This window comes from Mesoplodon densirostris, chromosome 8 (assembly GCF_025265405.1).
Source record: "Mesoplodon densirostris isolate mMesDen1 chromosome 8, mMesDen1 primary haplotype, whole genome shotgun sequence".
NCBI lineage: Eukaryota > Metazoa > Chordata > Mammalia > Artiodactyla > Ziphiidae > Mesoplodon > Mesoplodon densirostris.
In genome coordinates, this window is record NC_082668.1 from 47,364,570 (window position 1) to 47,381,192 (window position 16,623).

The following is a 16,623-nucleotide window of genomic DNA, read 5'->3' on the forward strand; positions in this document are numbered from 1 at the left end:
TATGTTAGTAAAATAGTGTCAGTATTGTTCTCCAATGCTCAAAATACTTCATTCTGAGCACTGAAGAAATTTTGAGCATCTGAAGAAATGCTTCATTTCTTTAATTGAATTTTTAATTAAGGTTATGACTAAACTTCAGATTTTAACATTAAGAACATGTGATCAAAGAACAAAGAACACCCTGTTCTTTGATCAAAAGAACAGATTTGCTTTTCTGGATTCTTTTGTTAGTTGTACCAAAGTTGAGGTTAAAATTATGGGTAAACCATCAACGTCTATGTGACATTTAAACCAAGAAAATATTTTCTCTTTGTGTATCATGAGATTTATTTAAGTGGATTACAATGAATTTGGCCATAAAGAAACTACCTCTGGTAGTTCTTAAACTTTTTTTCATCACAAGAAAGAAATGGCACATATCATTGTAAGAAGCACTATTTATTTAATTCAGTGCTATATGTTGATGTAGAATTTCATAGCATGTGTGTGTGTGTATGTGTGTGTGTAAATTTTGATGTTCATAAAATGGTGAGCTAGGTGAGACCAGTATAATTTTTATTTATTTCTTCTTCTGATAAATGAGTGAAATCTCCACAAACTGACTTGCTCTAATGGATTGCCATCAGGAATAGAGCTGTGTTCTTACATTGCTTAGATCACTGGGCATGAGCTTTCTAAGTAAGACTTTTTATCTGCAATTGAGTTGTCATTTAGTCTCAGGAGAGAACATTTTAATTCCTCTTTGCTTCCCTCTACTTTGCTTTTTTTCCATTAAGGGTGAGCCTGGTAGAAATGGAAACGCTGGTGACGTAGGATTTGCAGGATCTCCGGTAAGTTTATACTGATCAATACAACAACGTAAAGACAAACTTCAAAAAATAAAGAACATTTAAAATTAACTCGCAATTCATTGCCTGTGCATGCATTAGGCACTGTCACCAAGATACGTTCTCTTCTGTCATTCTGAAACAGGACGATTTGCCAGAGTGATAGCTAATTCCAATTGCCTGCTTTGCATTGGTACCATATGAATGACCCTCCTAGAGCTAGAAAATTATATCATAACCTAACACGGATTCTTTCCAAAATGAGTATCAAATTTTCATTTACGTCACCAGCTTGACTTACTTAAAGTTCACAACATATCAATCCCATTTATCTTTTAAAGATATTTTTAGTATTTTTAGTTTTGTATTATTCATATGTTGAAAACAACTGCTTTAAAGAGTTTATTGATTTGTTTTTTATATCCTAGAACAATAAATTGTGGACAAGATTCCTCTTTGGCTGCTTATTGTTGACTGAAATTCTTGATTGATGTTCTGGCCCCTAAAATCTTATGACAAGGTGTACTGATCACCAGCTCTCCTAATACAGCTGTTTTCTTCCCTCTTGGCTTACTACAGGGAGAAGTCCCTGGCAACTGGCTCCACCAGAATTCAAGACCTGGGCTACTTGGCCACACTCTGACCCCACCTTTCTTTCTTCACTCATATTACTTTGATAGGCCCTCCCCTAGGACACACTACACAGGCAATGGGGAAAATTAGAAAATGATAAGCAAGCAAAAATGTTCTAACATTCCTGCTCTTAAACTTTTTCCTTGTCCAAAATCTCCTAAACTGATTTGGCCTCCTACTTATTATATTTCCGATAATATCCTAATGTTTCTACCACCCAATACATCCAACGATACTGAATTATTCTCCCTTTACTTTCTGAAGATTGATGAGGTTCAATGCTAGGATTTTTTTAAACAAATAAATGCTGATCTTTTAACGGAATTTACAAGGCTGTAAGGATTATTTCGTTACAAACACAAAACCAGTTCCCCAGCTCCCCGCTCTCTCTTTCCTTTCCTCCCCCATCAGCCTGAAAAGTCCATGCAGACAAAGACATGTGGTTTAGTCATTAGCACAGATGTCCACATGAACCAATCCAGGCTTGAACCTCCTGCCCTGCTACACTCTTGCACCTACTCACAGCGTGGGCCCTCCAAGGGGAGGAAATGTGCCCTGCCAACATGTCACAGATGCACTCTGTGAGTGCAATGCAACGATGTGTGATTGGGGTGTGATGACAGTCTTGGGTCAGCAGAATGAGAAAAACTTTATGAGCACTAGTACATCTGGTTTATTTTCTTGTTATATTAGAGATATGTAATCATATGAGAATTCCCTTGCAGACCACAAAAACTCAAAAGTTAACTAATTATTTGAAATAACATAGCTCAGTAATTCCTCTATAGGATTAGATGGATGTATACTGAGTTTCTGCTCAGGATGGAGGGGAGTCGAATCTCAATAAAGGGGAGCATTCCAGTGGAAAAACTTAAAGGGAGTTTTTGAAGTGAACGAATTCCTAAATCAGGCTGTGTAAACAGAAGAATTAGTGGAACTTTATTTGTTCAGAGAGCATGGTTTGATGTGCCCTTACTATGATAACCCCCTAGAAAACACTACAGAAACATTTTCCCTGGAAGAGGTCGCAGAGGAATTATTGCTTTGCTTTTATCATACAAATTTCATTTATTTAGTTATTTATTCATTCAATTAACTTTAAGTAAAGTCTATGATAATACAGAACAGAAGGATTTTGCTTGTTAGATTGTGCTAGTACAAGAGAAATTCCTTAAGAAAGATTTAGGAAAAGCACTATGAATGTCAAGAAGATGAAAAAGATGATGAATGTTAAACCATTTCTTCATTCAGTTGTTTATTCAATGCTTATTCTTGAATGCCCACTACAAAGGCATAAGGCTAAGTGCCAGGGATATGCAGATTAATAATAATAATTGATAATATTTGATAGCATCAGTCTGTGCTATCAAGGTGCTCAGTCTACTGGTGGCAGTATTAATAGCATTCAGTTCAAAACCTAATCAATTTAGTCAACCAGAATAAGTGAATAATTAAGTCACTCGTTCCTTATCTATTTTAAGAGGGTATGAGGAAAAAGTTTCAAGCATCGTTTCAAAATAGTCATGCCATTTGGATTTTATTTAGTTTGATTTCTATTGTTCTTTTTATTTGATATGCTTAGGTGAAGGATGCATAGAATTAACAGAAATGAAGAAGCTGAGTCAAGGAACCAACCCATTCTCTTCATATTTCTTGACTTTCTTTTCTGTTGGATATTTCATTTTCTCAGTTTTTTAAACAATCACAAATCCACAAGCTTCTCCTGAACATTTTATTTTAAAAAATTTCTGATCACACTTTAATATAATCTTTCTAATCATATTCTGCTGCTAATACTTAGAAGTTCAGAAAAAATAAATCATATTGGTTTGCTACACACACATTTATTCTTCTACCACAAATAAAACACTATATAAAGGTGGGAAAGCATAGTTTTCCTTAAGTTCTTTGGATTTTTTTTCCTGTACCTTGAGCTACTTGATTCAGACACTGAGCAGCTTGACTCAGGTTTATTTTCTTGTTGTTTATTCTTTATTAATTATAATACAGTGATATAATTTGAAAATTTAAAAATGTCATCAAATCAATACCTGGCATTAATCCGTGTCTCTGTGTAAGACATGTTTCCATTTGCCTTGCTAATTTTTGATCACCTAGATGTATTTTGACAGGTAAAAATATACTTCTCCTTTTTTTTCTTAGGTTTGTTAGTGAAAAACTATGTACCAGATATTTTTTGGAAAAAAAAGTATTATGCAGTTAATGACTCTGAAATGCCTTATCTGTTTTTTGTTTTTTTTTTACCCTCAACAGGGAGCTCGAGGATTTCCTGGGGCTCCTGGTCTTCCAGGCCTGAAGGGTCACCGAGTAAGTTCAATCCTCTGTAATCCTTTTAGACACTGTGGCTTTTAGAGTAGGGTCTGGGGAGCATTATCTTCAAAATCTTTACAATTCCATTTGTCAATTGCCCTTAACTGGCTGTGGTTGTAGTAGTCATCTGCAGTTACCAAAATCACAATGCTTTTTTTTACATTTCCTTTGAATTTCATTTGATTCTATAAACAAATGTATTTTGAGTTCTTACTATTTAATACTGTGAATACTATGAATACTGTGCTATAAAAGAAAAAACAGTGATAAATGAGAAATGCCCAAAGCTGACTCTCAGCTTCAGGCTAATGAGATTCAGTTAAGAAAATAGGCAATTACTACATAGTAGAATAAATGACACAATACTAAGAAGTGCACTAGATCACAGGGGGTGCCTAGCCAACTCAGCCCAACTCAGACATGGAAGTCTATAGAATGCTTCTCTCTTTATAAGTCAGGATAATTAATATGTAACTATTATGTTACATACATATATAGGAATTACATATCTATCTATCTATCTGAAAGCATGGTTGATATTCACTCAGTGTACATTGACTGGCCTCTGTTTTGAGTGGTTGAGCTTATGATTAGAATGCTTGCTCCTATATTAGTTATTAAATGTTTGGAACATCACTCCTGGATATAAACCATATTTTATAACTATATAAATTCTATAATTATTTGTTTTCTCTAAGGCCACCATAGGTTTTTTATTCGTTGCTATAAAATAAATTTCTATGAAGTCACAAAAATTTGAAAGGTGAGAACATTGCACATTGAAAATGTTATTTAAAGAGGGAAACCCTACTTTAATTTTCTTTGAATAGACTTTCAAAAAAGGTTGAGGGCTTCCCTGGTGGTGCAGTGGTTGAGAGTCCGCCTGCTGATGCAGGGGACACAGGTTCGTGCCCCGGTCTGGGAAGATCCCACATGCCGCGGAGCGGCTAGGCCCGTGAGCCATGGCCACTGAGCCTGCGCGTCCGGAGTCTGTGCTCCACAACGGGAGGGGCCACAGCAGTGAGAGGCCCGCGTACCGCAAAAAAAAAAAAAAAAAAGGTTGAGAATTTGGAAACATTTTGAGTAACAACTGTAAATCTGAGATCTGTTTTCATAAGGTGCTTTCTGTGAGCTTATTTGTGGTTCTTCTTTTACATTTCTGAGGCTCAAAAAAGCAGTAAAATACAAATTTATATTTTTCTTCTCAGGGACACAAAGGTCTTGAAGGCCCTAAAGGTGAAGTTGGAGCAATCGGTTCCAAGGTAATTGTATAGTATCTCAATACAACCTCACTATAGCATTTCTGTTCTGCTTCAAGTCTAAAATTTTTTTCAGGACCACCTTAAATAGTTCTGGAGGAAAGAGGAGTATAAAAAATGAGTAGTTAAGTAGGTAAATTTAATAGATAAATATAATCTTTCATGGATGAGTAGCAATCGATTTAGCAGGGTACACAACATGACTTAATTTTGCCACCAAGTACAGCCACCATGGCACTGGGTTTCTACCAATGTAGGATGGCTGTTATCTTTATGTAAAGATGCACAATGAATCCACCCTCTAAAACACATTTACTCTTTTTTCTTCTTTAAAAATATCTGAGAGTTTTAGATGGTTCATTAGTCCCATTACTTAGTACCCTTTTAATTCTAGGTCCTTTTGGCCATCATTTCTTTCCCAAATTTATTTATGCTTCTAGAGGGAAAGAGAACATTCAGGAAGTGCAGATGACATTTTAGTAGAAAGCACGATGAAATACATATGTGGAAAAGCATTTGGCTTTAAATTTGTCATTTCTAAGCTTCCTATAAGAGATCTTAAAGGAATATTACAGTCAATTTTAGCTTTCTAAATTTTACTTGACCTAAAGTATCAGACATAGACAAATAGTTTTTTAATTCTAATTAATGTGGCTAGGTGTGATAGTTCTATCAATCTTGCTTAAATCCCCAATTTTATTTTAGACTTATTTTTGTAGAAACTAAATTTCCATTGTATTTGAGAAAAGGTGTTACAGCAGAATTTTGAGGTCCTTCATTGAAAGTATACCTTTCAAATTCTCACTTTGAAAAATAAACCTTTAAAATAACACACACATGGAACAGAATGATATGAATATCAATTGAAGGTTTCTCATATTGTAATATGATCTCATTTTTGCTTTAGGGTGAAGCTGGCCCTACTGGTCCAATGGGTGCCATGGGTCCACTGGTACGTATAAATTTAATTCTTTGCTTTTTTAGATTATACTAAGAGAATGTTTAAATGAAAAAAAAAAGACCTAGAGAACATATGTTAGCTGGTGAAATAATCCTTTATTATCAGCTGAAAGGCAAGCACACTGTAAGAATTGCCCCTTCAAATAGAAAAGGCTTCCTGCGTTACATTGTTTTTCTTATTTGTTGGATGCCCTTATCCTTTTTTGGTACCCAGTGATCAAATCAGGATTATTGTAGATTTAGGCCATTAAAGCTAGGTTAAGTGAAATCTATTTAGGCCAATTATAATGAGTCTTGATTGATTTGAGTAGTGAAATCAAACTACCCTAGAAATTCAAGTAAGATGTTTCAAGAGATGTTTCTCTCTCATCTGAAGGGCCCAAGAGGAATGCCAGGAGAGAGAGGGAGACTTGGGCCACAGGGTGCTCCTGTAAGTATGTGTATTTCAACTCTCTCAAATGCTTTACTGAATATGCGTTTTAAATGAGAATGATATACTGGTTGCCTACTTTGTAATTTTTATACTTTTTATTTTGAAACAAATTTAGATTTACAGAAAAGTTGCAAAAATAGAAGAGAGTTCCCATGTACCCTTGTACCCTACACCTACCTTCTGTTAACGTTAACATCTTACATAACCAAAGTACATTTGTTGCCTACTTATTTTAATACAGAATTTAAGAAATAATAAAAACACTTAGCAGCATGGAGAAGCATAGACTTTGGAATAGTAATCACATTATAATAACAGGTAATATTTATCAAGCACTTATTATCTGCCAAACATTCTTCTAAATATCTTTATCTCTTATTCATCACAATCCTAAAAGGTAAGTACTGTGAATAAACCCTTTTAAAGATTAGAGTCTACTGATCACCTTCCCTAATTGTACAGATTAAGAAATTCTCTTGCTGTCTGTCCATTCACCTTGAATCTGGAGGGGGGTGTTATTTTGTTCATTCTCATCACAGCTCTCTCAAAGTCGGGCTATACTTGCTAATATTTCAAACTTGCAGTTCATTATATTTCACCCACTTTTCTTTTCACAATTAAGGACTGCCACCTGGCCTCTGTTATTTTGATATCCTATCATCCCCATTATAATTAAAATTCCCAGGTTTATAGCATCCCCTACTATTATCCCATAGAAGACAACCACCTTAGTGCTTCTCAATGGTACCAAAGTCAGGGCCTTGATTCAGGAGAAGTGAGACCCTCTCACTAGGCCATTCTTTATCACTTACAGGCAGAGTATCCTCTGGAAATATAGAGAAGATTGTAGAATATAGTCAGCTATTGCCTTATCCAGCCATACATACTATATCCAATCTACTGTGTTCACTTCTCTGTGCTTTATTCTACCATCTGCCCAGGAAGTTCCAGCATTTCTGCTTCACTTAGTGTGTGCCATTGCTCTTTCCAAGTTTCTAAGAACTATTGTCCCTGTTAACATTTCCCAGGGTCTGTATCAGGGTGTTAAATATGTATTATGGGAGAGTGCTTCCAAATCATTAAAATTCTCCAGCTTTATATCCTGTCCCTTGTGATCCAGTACCTTCAGGACCTAGTCCCATACATTCTTTCTTGGATTCTGCCTCTACATGATGTATAGGACTTACAGATTTATTGGTATATAGTCTCTTCACTCTTTTATCAGAAAAAGCATTTCCTCAATGCAGTTATTTTGTGACTTGATGCTTGTTGTTGGTCTGGTGGCCGGGGGAGGAGAGCAGGTGGTGGTGGTGGTGGCATATGTTGTCTGCCAAAGGAGAGGCCTTTGTTTCATCTTTAAGCAAGAGAGAAGTATAAGCTGTTAAAGGTGGGAAGGACCACTTCTGTAGGCCCAGAGGCTTCAGGGTATTTGAGATTTCAAAGTTCTTAAGATATCCCAATGCCAAATTTCAAGGTCCCATTCCCTCCAATCAAGGGCCCTGACCATGGCATAGCAGCCTTTCCACATTTTAGAATTCAACCTTATCAAGAGCACTTAAACCTTTATCATAAAGTCCTGGGCCTAATATTCAACTTTTTCTTCCCTCTGGTTGTAGAAGATGACAATATTTTTAAATGCTGCTTAGGAGATTTATATTGATGATTAATTACCATCAGGCTTTCAACATCTTTCTCCAATGGATTCACTTGACAAGACTCATGCAGTTCCATTAACTTTGTAATTGTTACATCCCCTAAACCTTCTCAAATGCCTGAGCTATTGCATCCATAGCCCATTCCCTTACACTTGTACTCTATCTACTGGAGACAATATTTACTACTGCATCACTACAGCATGCCAAGAGAAATCCATACTCCATCTATTGCCAGCTGGCCAGGGAGGAATCCAGCTTAAAAACTCCATTTTATCATCGGCTTTCTTGACTACCTCTAGCACCAATGATTTACAGGTCAATTTTCCAAGGAAATAGCATTAAAGCAGAGTTGTGTGCAGGAAATTTGTTTTCTGAGTGCTCTCAGAAACTACACCGTATGGGACTTCCCTGGTGGTGCACTGGTTAAGAATCCACCTGCCAAGAGGGCAGACAGCAAAAGCAAGAATAACTATAATCCTGCAGCCTGTGGAACAAAAACCACATTCACAGAAACATAGACAAGATGAAAAGGCAGAGGGCTATGTACCAGATGAAGGAACAAGATAAAACCCCAGAAAAACAACTAAATAAGGTGGAGATAGGCAACCTTCCAGAAAAAGAATTCAGAATAATGATAGTGAAGATGATCCATGACCTCGGAAAAAGAATGGAGGCAAAGATCGACAAGATGCAAGAAATGTTTAACAAAGACCTAGAAGAATTAAAGAACAAACAAACAGAGATGAACAATACAATAACTGAAATGAAAACTACACTAGAAGGAATCAATAGCAGAATAACTGAGGCAGAAGAACGGATAAGTGACCTGGAAGACAGAATGGTGGAATTCACTGCTGCTGAGTAGAATAAAGAAAAAAGAATGAAAAGAAATGAAGACAGCCTAAGAGACCTCTGGGACAACATTAAACGCAACAACATTTGCATTTTAGGGGTCCCAGAAGGAGAAGAGAGAGACAAAGGACCCGAGAAAATATTTGAAGAGATTGTAGTCGAAAACTTCCCTAACATGGGAAGGGAAATAGCCATCCAAATCCAGGAAGCGCAGAGTCCCATAGAGGACAAACGCAAGGAGAAACATGCTGAGGCACATAATAAGCAAATTGGCAAAAATTAAAGACAAAGAAAAATTATTGAAAGCAGAAAGGGAAAAATGACAAATAACATACAAGGGAACTCCCATAAGGTTAACAGCTGATTTCTCAGCAGAAACTCTACAAGCCAGAAGGGAGTGGTGTGATATACTTAAAGTGATGAAAGGGAAGAACCTACAACCAAGATTACTCTACCCGGCAAGGATCTCATTCAGATTCGATGGAGAAATGAAAAGCTTTACAGACAAGCAAAAGCTAAGAGAATTCAGCACCACCAAACCAGCTCTACAACAAATGCTAAAGGAACTTCTCTAAGTGGGAAACACAAGAGAAGAAAAGGACCTAGAGAAACAAACCCAAAACAATTAAGAAAATTGTCGTAGGAACATACATATCAATAATTACCTTAAACGTGAATGGATTAAATGCTTCAACCAAAAGACACAGGCTTGCTGAATGGATACAAAAACAAGACCCATATATATGCTGTCTAAAGAGACCCACTTCAGACCTAGGGACACATACAGACTGAAAGTGAGGGGATGGAAAAAAATTATTCTATGAAAATGGAAATCAAAGGAAATCTGGAGTAGCAATTCTCATATCAGACAAAATAGACTTTAAAATAAAGAATGTTACAAGAGACAAGGAAAGACACTACATAATGATCAAGGGATCAATCCAAGAAGAAGATATAACAATTATAAATATATATGCACCCAACATAGGAGCACCTCAATACATAAGGCAGCTGCTAACAGCTATAAAAGAGGAAATCGACAGTAACACAGTACTGGTAGGGGACTTTAACACCTCACTTACACCAATAGACAGATCATCCAAAATGAAAATAAATAAGGAAACAACCTTTAAATGACACAATAGACCAGATAGATTTAATTGATATTTATAGGACATTCCGTCCAAAAACAGCAGATTACACTTTCTTCTCAAGTGCACATGGAGCATTCTCCAGGATAGATTGCATCTTAGGTCACAAATCAAGCCTCAGTAAATTTTAGAAAATTGAACTCATGTCAAGCATCTTTTCTGACCACAGTGCTATGAGATTACAAATTATTACAGGGATAAAAACGTGAAAAACACAAACACATGGAGGCAAAACAATACGTTACTAAATAACCAAGAGATCACTGAAGAACTCAAAGAGGTAATCAAAAAATACCTAGAGACAAATGACAATGAAAACACGACAATGCAAAACCTATGGGATGCAGCAAAAGCAGTTCTAAGAGGGAAGTTTATAGCTATACAAGCCTACCTCAAGAAACAAGAAAAATCTAAAATAAACAATCTAACCTTACCCTTAAAGGAACTAGAGAAAGAAGAACAAACAAAACCCAAAGTTAGCAGAAGGAAAGAAATCATAAAGATGAGAGCAGAAATAAATGAAATAGAAACAAACAAAACAATAGCAAAGATCAATAAAACCAAAAGCTGTTTCCTTGAGAAGATAAACAAAATTGATAAACCATTAGCGAGACTCATCAAGAAAAAGAGGGAGAGGACTCAAATCAATAAAATTAAAAGTGAAAAAGGAGAAGTTACAACAGACACTACAGAAATACAAAGCATCCTAAGAGACTACTACAAGCAACTCTATGCCAATAAAATGGACAACCTGGAAGATACAAACAAATTCTTAGAAAGGTATAACCTTCCAAGACTGAACCAGGAAGAAATAGAAAATGTGAACAGACCAATCACAAGTAATGAAATTGAAACTGTGATTAAAAATCTTCCAAGAAAACAAAAGTCCAGGACCAGATGGCTTCACAGGTGAATTCTATCAAACATTTAGAGAAGAGCGAACACCATCCTCCTCAAACTCTTCCAAAAAATTGCAGAGGAAGGAACACTCCCAAACCCATTCTATGAGGCCACCATCACCCTGATACCAAAACCAGACAAAGATACTACAAAAAAAGAACATTACAGACCAATATCACTGAAGAATATAGACGCAAAAGTACTCAACAAAATAATAGCAAACAGAATCCAACAACACATTAAAAGGATCATATACCATGATCAAGTAGGATTTATCCCAGGGATGCAAGGATTCTTCATTATACGCAAGTCAATCAATGTGATACACCATATTAACAAATTAAAGAAGAAAAACCATATGATCATCTCAATAGCTGCAGAAAAAGCTTTTGACAAAATTCAAAACCCATTTATGATAAAAACCCTCCAGAAAGTGGGCATAGAGGGAACCTACCTCAACATAATAAAGGCCATATATGACAAACCCACAGCAAACGTCATTCTCAATGGTGAAAAACAAAGCATTTCCTCTAAGATCAGGAACAAGACAACGATGTCCACTCTCACCACTATTATTCAACATAGTTATGGAAGTCCTCGCCATGGCAATCAGAGAAGAAAAAGAAATAAAAGGAATACAAATTGGAAAAGAGGAAGTAAAACTGTCACTGTTTACAGATGACATGATACTATACATAGAGAATCCTAAAGATGCCACCAGAAAACTACTAGAGCTAATCAAAGAATTTGGTAAAGTTGCAAGATACAACATTAATGCACAGAAATCTCTTGCATTCCTATATACTAATGGTGAAAAATCTCAAAGAGAAATTAAGGAAACACTCCCATTTACTATTGCAACAAAAAGAATAAAATTCCTAGGAATAAACCTACCTAGGGAGACAAAAGACCTGTATGCAGAAAACTGTAAGACACTGATGAAAGAAATTAAAGATGATAACAACAGTTGGAGAGAGATTCCATGTTCTTGGATTGGAAGAATCAATATTGTGAAAATGACTATACTATCCAAAGCAATCTACAGATTCAATGCAATCCCTATCAAATTACCAATGGCAGCTTTTACAGAACTAGAACAAAAAATTTTTAAATTTGTATGGAGACCCAAAGCCAAAGCAGTCTTGAGGGAAAAAATGGAGCTGGAGGAATCAGACTCCCTCACTTCAGTCTATACTACAAAGCTTCAGTAATCAAGACAATATGGCACTGGCACAAAAACAGAAATAAAGATTCATGGAACAAGATAGAAAGCCCAGAGATAAACCCATGCCCCTATGGTCAGCTAATCTATGACAAAGGAGGCAAGGATATACAATGGAGAACAGACAGTCTCTTCAATAAGTGGTGCTGGGAAAACTGGACAGCTACATGCAAAAGAATGAAATTAGAACACTTTCTAACACCATACACAAAAATAAACTCAAATGGATTAGAGACCTAAATGTAAGACCGGACACTATAAAACTCTTAGAGGAAAACATAGGAAGAACACTCTGACATAAATCACAGCAAGATCTTTTTGATCCACCTCCTAGAGTAATGGAAATAAAAACAAAAATAAACAAATGGGACCTAATGAAACTTCAAAGCATTTGCACAGCAAAGGAAAAAGACAGCACTCAGAATGGGAGAAAATATTTGCAAACCAATCAACGGACAAAGGATTTATCTCCAAAATATATAAACATCTCATGCAGCTCAACATTAAAAAAACAAACAACCCAATCCAAACATGGGCAGAAGACCTAAATAGACATTTCTCCAAAGAAGACATACAGATGGCCAAGAAGCACATGAAAAGCTGCTCAACATCACTAATTATTAGAGAAATGCAAAGCAAAACTACAATGAGGTATCACCTCACACCAGTTAGAATGGGTATCATCAGAAATCTACAAACAACAAATGCTGGGGAGGGTGTGGAGAAAGGGGAACCCTCTTGCACTGTTGGTGAGAATGTAAATTGAAATAGCCATTATGGAGAACAGTATGGAGGTTCCTTAAAAAACCAGAAATAGAATTACCATATGATCCAGCAATCCCACTGCTGGGCGTATACCCAGAGAAAACCGTAATTCAAAAGACACATGCACCCCAACGTTCATTGCAGCACTATTTACAATAGCCAGGTCATGGAAGCAACCTAGATGCCCATCGACAGATGAATGGATAAAGAAGATGTGGTACATATATACAATGGAATATTACTCAGCCATAAAAAGGAACGAAATTGGGTCATTTGTTGAGACATGGATGGATCTAGAGACTGTCATACAGAGTGAAGTAATTCAGAAAGAGAAAAACAAATATTGTATATTAACGCATACATGTGGAACCTAAAAATTGGTACAAATGAACTGGTTTGCAGGGCAGAAATTGAGACACAGATGTAGAGAACAAATGTATGGACACCAAGAGGGGGAAGCTGGGGTGGGGGTGCGGGTGGGATGAATTTGGCGGTTGGAATTGACATGTATACACTGATGTGTATAAAATTGATGACTAATAAGAATCTGGTATAAAAAAATAAATTAAATAAAATTCAAAAAAATAAAAAGAATCCACGTGCCAGTCAGGGGACATGGGTTCAAGCCCTCGTCTGGGAAGATCCCACATGCCGCAGAGCATCTAAGCCCGTGCACCACAGCTACTGAGCCTGCTCTCTAGAGCCCACGAGCCACAACTACTGAGCCCATGTGCCACAACTACTGAAGCCCATACACCTAGAGCCTGTGCTCTGCAACAAGGGAAGCCACCACCATGAGAAGCCCGTGCACCACAGCAAAGAATAGCCCCCACTCGCAGCAACGAAGGCCCAACACAGCCAAAAATAAATAAATGAATAAATGTATTAAAAAAATTAAGAAACTACACCTACTTGATGGCTCTTCAGACTGTTTTGAATCCTTTGTACCACTGCATTGACCATGGAAGGGCATAACCTGGGATAGCTAACTCCTTTCAGCAATTTGTGGGGAGGGTCTCAACTGTGAGCCATCACACCTTACAACACTTACAGCAGTGGTAGAATGATTATTTCTGTGCTGAAGGGGGATCTGGGTGACACCCGCAGCATTCACTACTACTTAATTTTCTTTGTGTGTGTGTGTACATGTGTGTGCACATGTGCTTTAGGTTTTTGTTTTACATGGAGCGGATTCCTTCCTCTGGGTTATTCTGACTATTAAGAAGAGCCCAGTGTTCAAAGTTTCATTGTCTTTGAGCTCATTTGATAGAAGGTGACATGTTCAAGTAAAAAGAATCATTTTAATCAGTTTGTACTTCCAGTCTTGATTTTTTTTTCTTATTGCTGTAAGGCTAGATGTGCTTATTGCTACTTTACGCATGTTGTATAAATGTGTATTTTTATTGCTATTAACCTAGTTAAGTTTGTCAGTTAACCTTAATATTCATTCTCCAATTTTTAACATAGAAATTTTTATAACATAAATGAATTGTTAACAAATACTGTAGAAAATGCACCGTTATCTTGCCTCTTCTCCTAATTAGGGACAACGAGGTGCACATGGTATGCCTGGAAAACCTGGGCCAATGGTGAGTGTATTACTTTCATATTCACTCATTCACTTATTCATTCATTCTCCCATTTGTACATTCATTACCATTTACAAAGCACCTACTGTGTCCCAGGTGCTTGGAACAGAAAGACAATAAAAACATAGTACTTGTCTTTGAAACCTGCCCTATCAAAGAAGAGAGATATATCAATTGATATTGTAGCATAATGCTATTGCTAACTGCTGTAATAGGGAAAGCAACCTGAAGTATGGGAACCTACCTGTACTGACACCAGTAGTGAGACAAAGAAGTCAAGAAAGACGTAAAGAGGAACAGCTTTTAAGCTTAATCTTGAAAGATGAGTATATAAAAAGAACAAGAATACAGCATGGTCCGTACAGTGGATAGGTGAAAAACACGATGAGCTCAGGGAAATATTCAGTACTAGGTGGGTAAATTGGATTTGAAATTACTTGCCCTTAAGATCTTTTCTCCCTTGTTACTCATAAAAAGGAAACAAACTATGGGAGGAAAAATAAGTGTAATTTAAAAGGGCTTTTATTAATGCAAAACTGATGGATTTAAAATACAGTCCTCGAAGAAGAATCAGGATAACCTAGAATGAAATTCCTCTTACACTTTTCCTTTAAATCCAGCTTTAAATCAGTGGTTTAGACTCTATTCATGCCTTCCCAAATGTAGTATAGTGACACATATTCACTTTTTATTAGCCTGAAAAAAATCACTCCAAAATATCCAGATGATTCTTAATCATCATTTTTATAAAGTGAAGGCCTAGATTTTGGTACAATGTGTAACTTTCTAAAAACTATCCTTATTACTTGGTTAACACAAAGAAAGTAATTTCTCTAGAAGCAGTTGTTTCAAACAATTTGTGTTTGTGACTGACTCTCGTATGCTACAACTAGGAAATTCTGTTATGTTTAATACCACTGGACATGTCTTTTAGCACAATTTCATATCAGTGTTGTAAGGTTCTTATGATAAAATTATATTATTATCTTTGTGATTTTAAAGTACTAAGTGGATTATTCTTATATGTCAAAGTACATAATAAAAGATTTCATGTTAATTAAAATACATGTCTAATCACTTTTCTGGTTTCTTTTAATAGGGTCCTCTTGGGATACCTGGTTCTGCTGGTTTTCCAGGAAATCCTGGGTTGAAGGTAAGATGTTCCTATATTTAGCTCTTGATGACATGAATTACTTAAGTACCTGAATCCCAAAGTAAAGAATGTCATTTCTTTCATTGAAGAGTGTGGAAGTCGCTCTTAACTAAGGAAAAGAGCAAAAGAAAATGAAAAATATATTATTATATAATAAGTAATTAAAAGAGAATTACTTATAATCATACACTTGTAGTATCAAAGAATCTGTTGCAATAGGACTCTAACACCAGACAATTGTAATGGCTGTGAGGAGTAAGGGTTTAATCTGAATTGGAACTCTATTTTTGGATACAGTGCCTGGCAGTAATAAATAGCAGAATGTTCTAAACAATAGGAGAGTAAAATAAATCCGAGGTGGTCAAAAGGTCACACAATATTGGCCTCCACTTCTGCACCCCTTCTCCCCACCTCCACCCCCTCAACTTACACAATCATTAATGGAATGTGTGGGGAGGCTATTTGGCTGTCCATGTGGGAATGGATTGAAGTATTCTGTTGGGATGATTTACATTTGTAGTGCGTCACAACTTGTTCTTTCTCTCAACACTTTGGATGATAAATCCATGGATTACAGTGGGAGGTTATTAAGATTATTAAGGTTATTAAGAGCTAAATTAGTGAATAAACTCAGAACGCTACCTTCAAACTTTGAACAACACAATACGTTTGATTTTTCTCACACCCGGTTTGTCTTTGGCAATAATTTTCTTCATCTTGAAGAAGGGATTTGCTCACAAGATTCTGCTGTACAAAAATAACCGTGGCCAGTCACCTCACCTCTCTAAATCTTGTTTTCTCAAGGAATTTTATTGAAGATTAAGTGAGAAAATATGCAAACCCTTAGCATAGTGCCTGAGGCAGAGGATGCCCTCAGTACAGGCCCACGCTTC

General features: G+C 36.4%; 1 protein-coding gene across 1 annotated transcript in view; it reads left to right on the forward strand.

Moving 5' to 3' along the window:
- The window catches only part of COL5A2 (collagen type V alpha 2 chain), a 144,809-nt gene that overhangs the window by 90,440 nt on the left and 37,746 nt on the right, over positions 1-16,623 (forward strand). Inside the window, exons 12-18 of the mRNA XM_060106330.1 lie at positions 777-830; positions 3,735-3,788; positions 5,000-5,053; positions 5,958-6,002; positions 6,387-6,440; positions 14,533-14,577; positions 15,677-15,730. Coding sequence (XP_059962313.1) covers positions 777-830; positions 3,735-3,788; positions 5,000-5,053; positions 5,958-6,002; positions 6,387-6,440; positions 14,533-14,577; positions 15,677-15,730 — 360 coding nt within the window. The remainder of the gene's footprint in view (positions 1-776; positions 831-3,734; positions 3,789-4,999; positions 5,054-5,957; positions 6,003-6,386; positions 6,441-14,532; positions 14,578-15,676; positions 15,731-16,623) is intronic.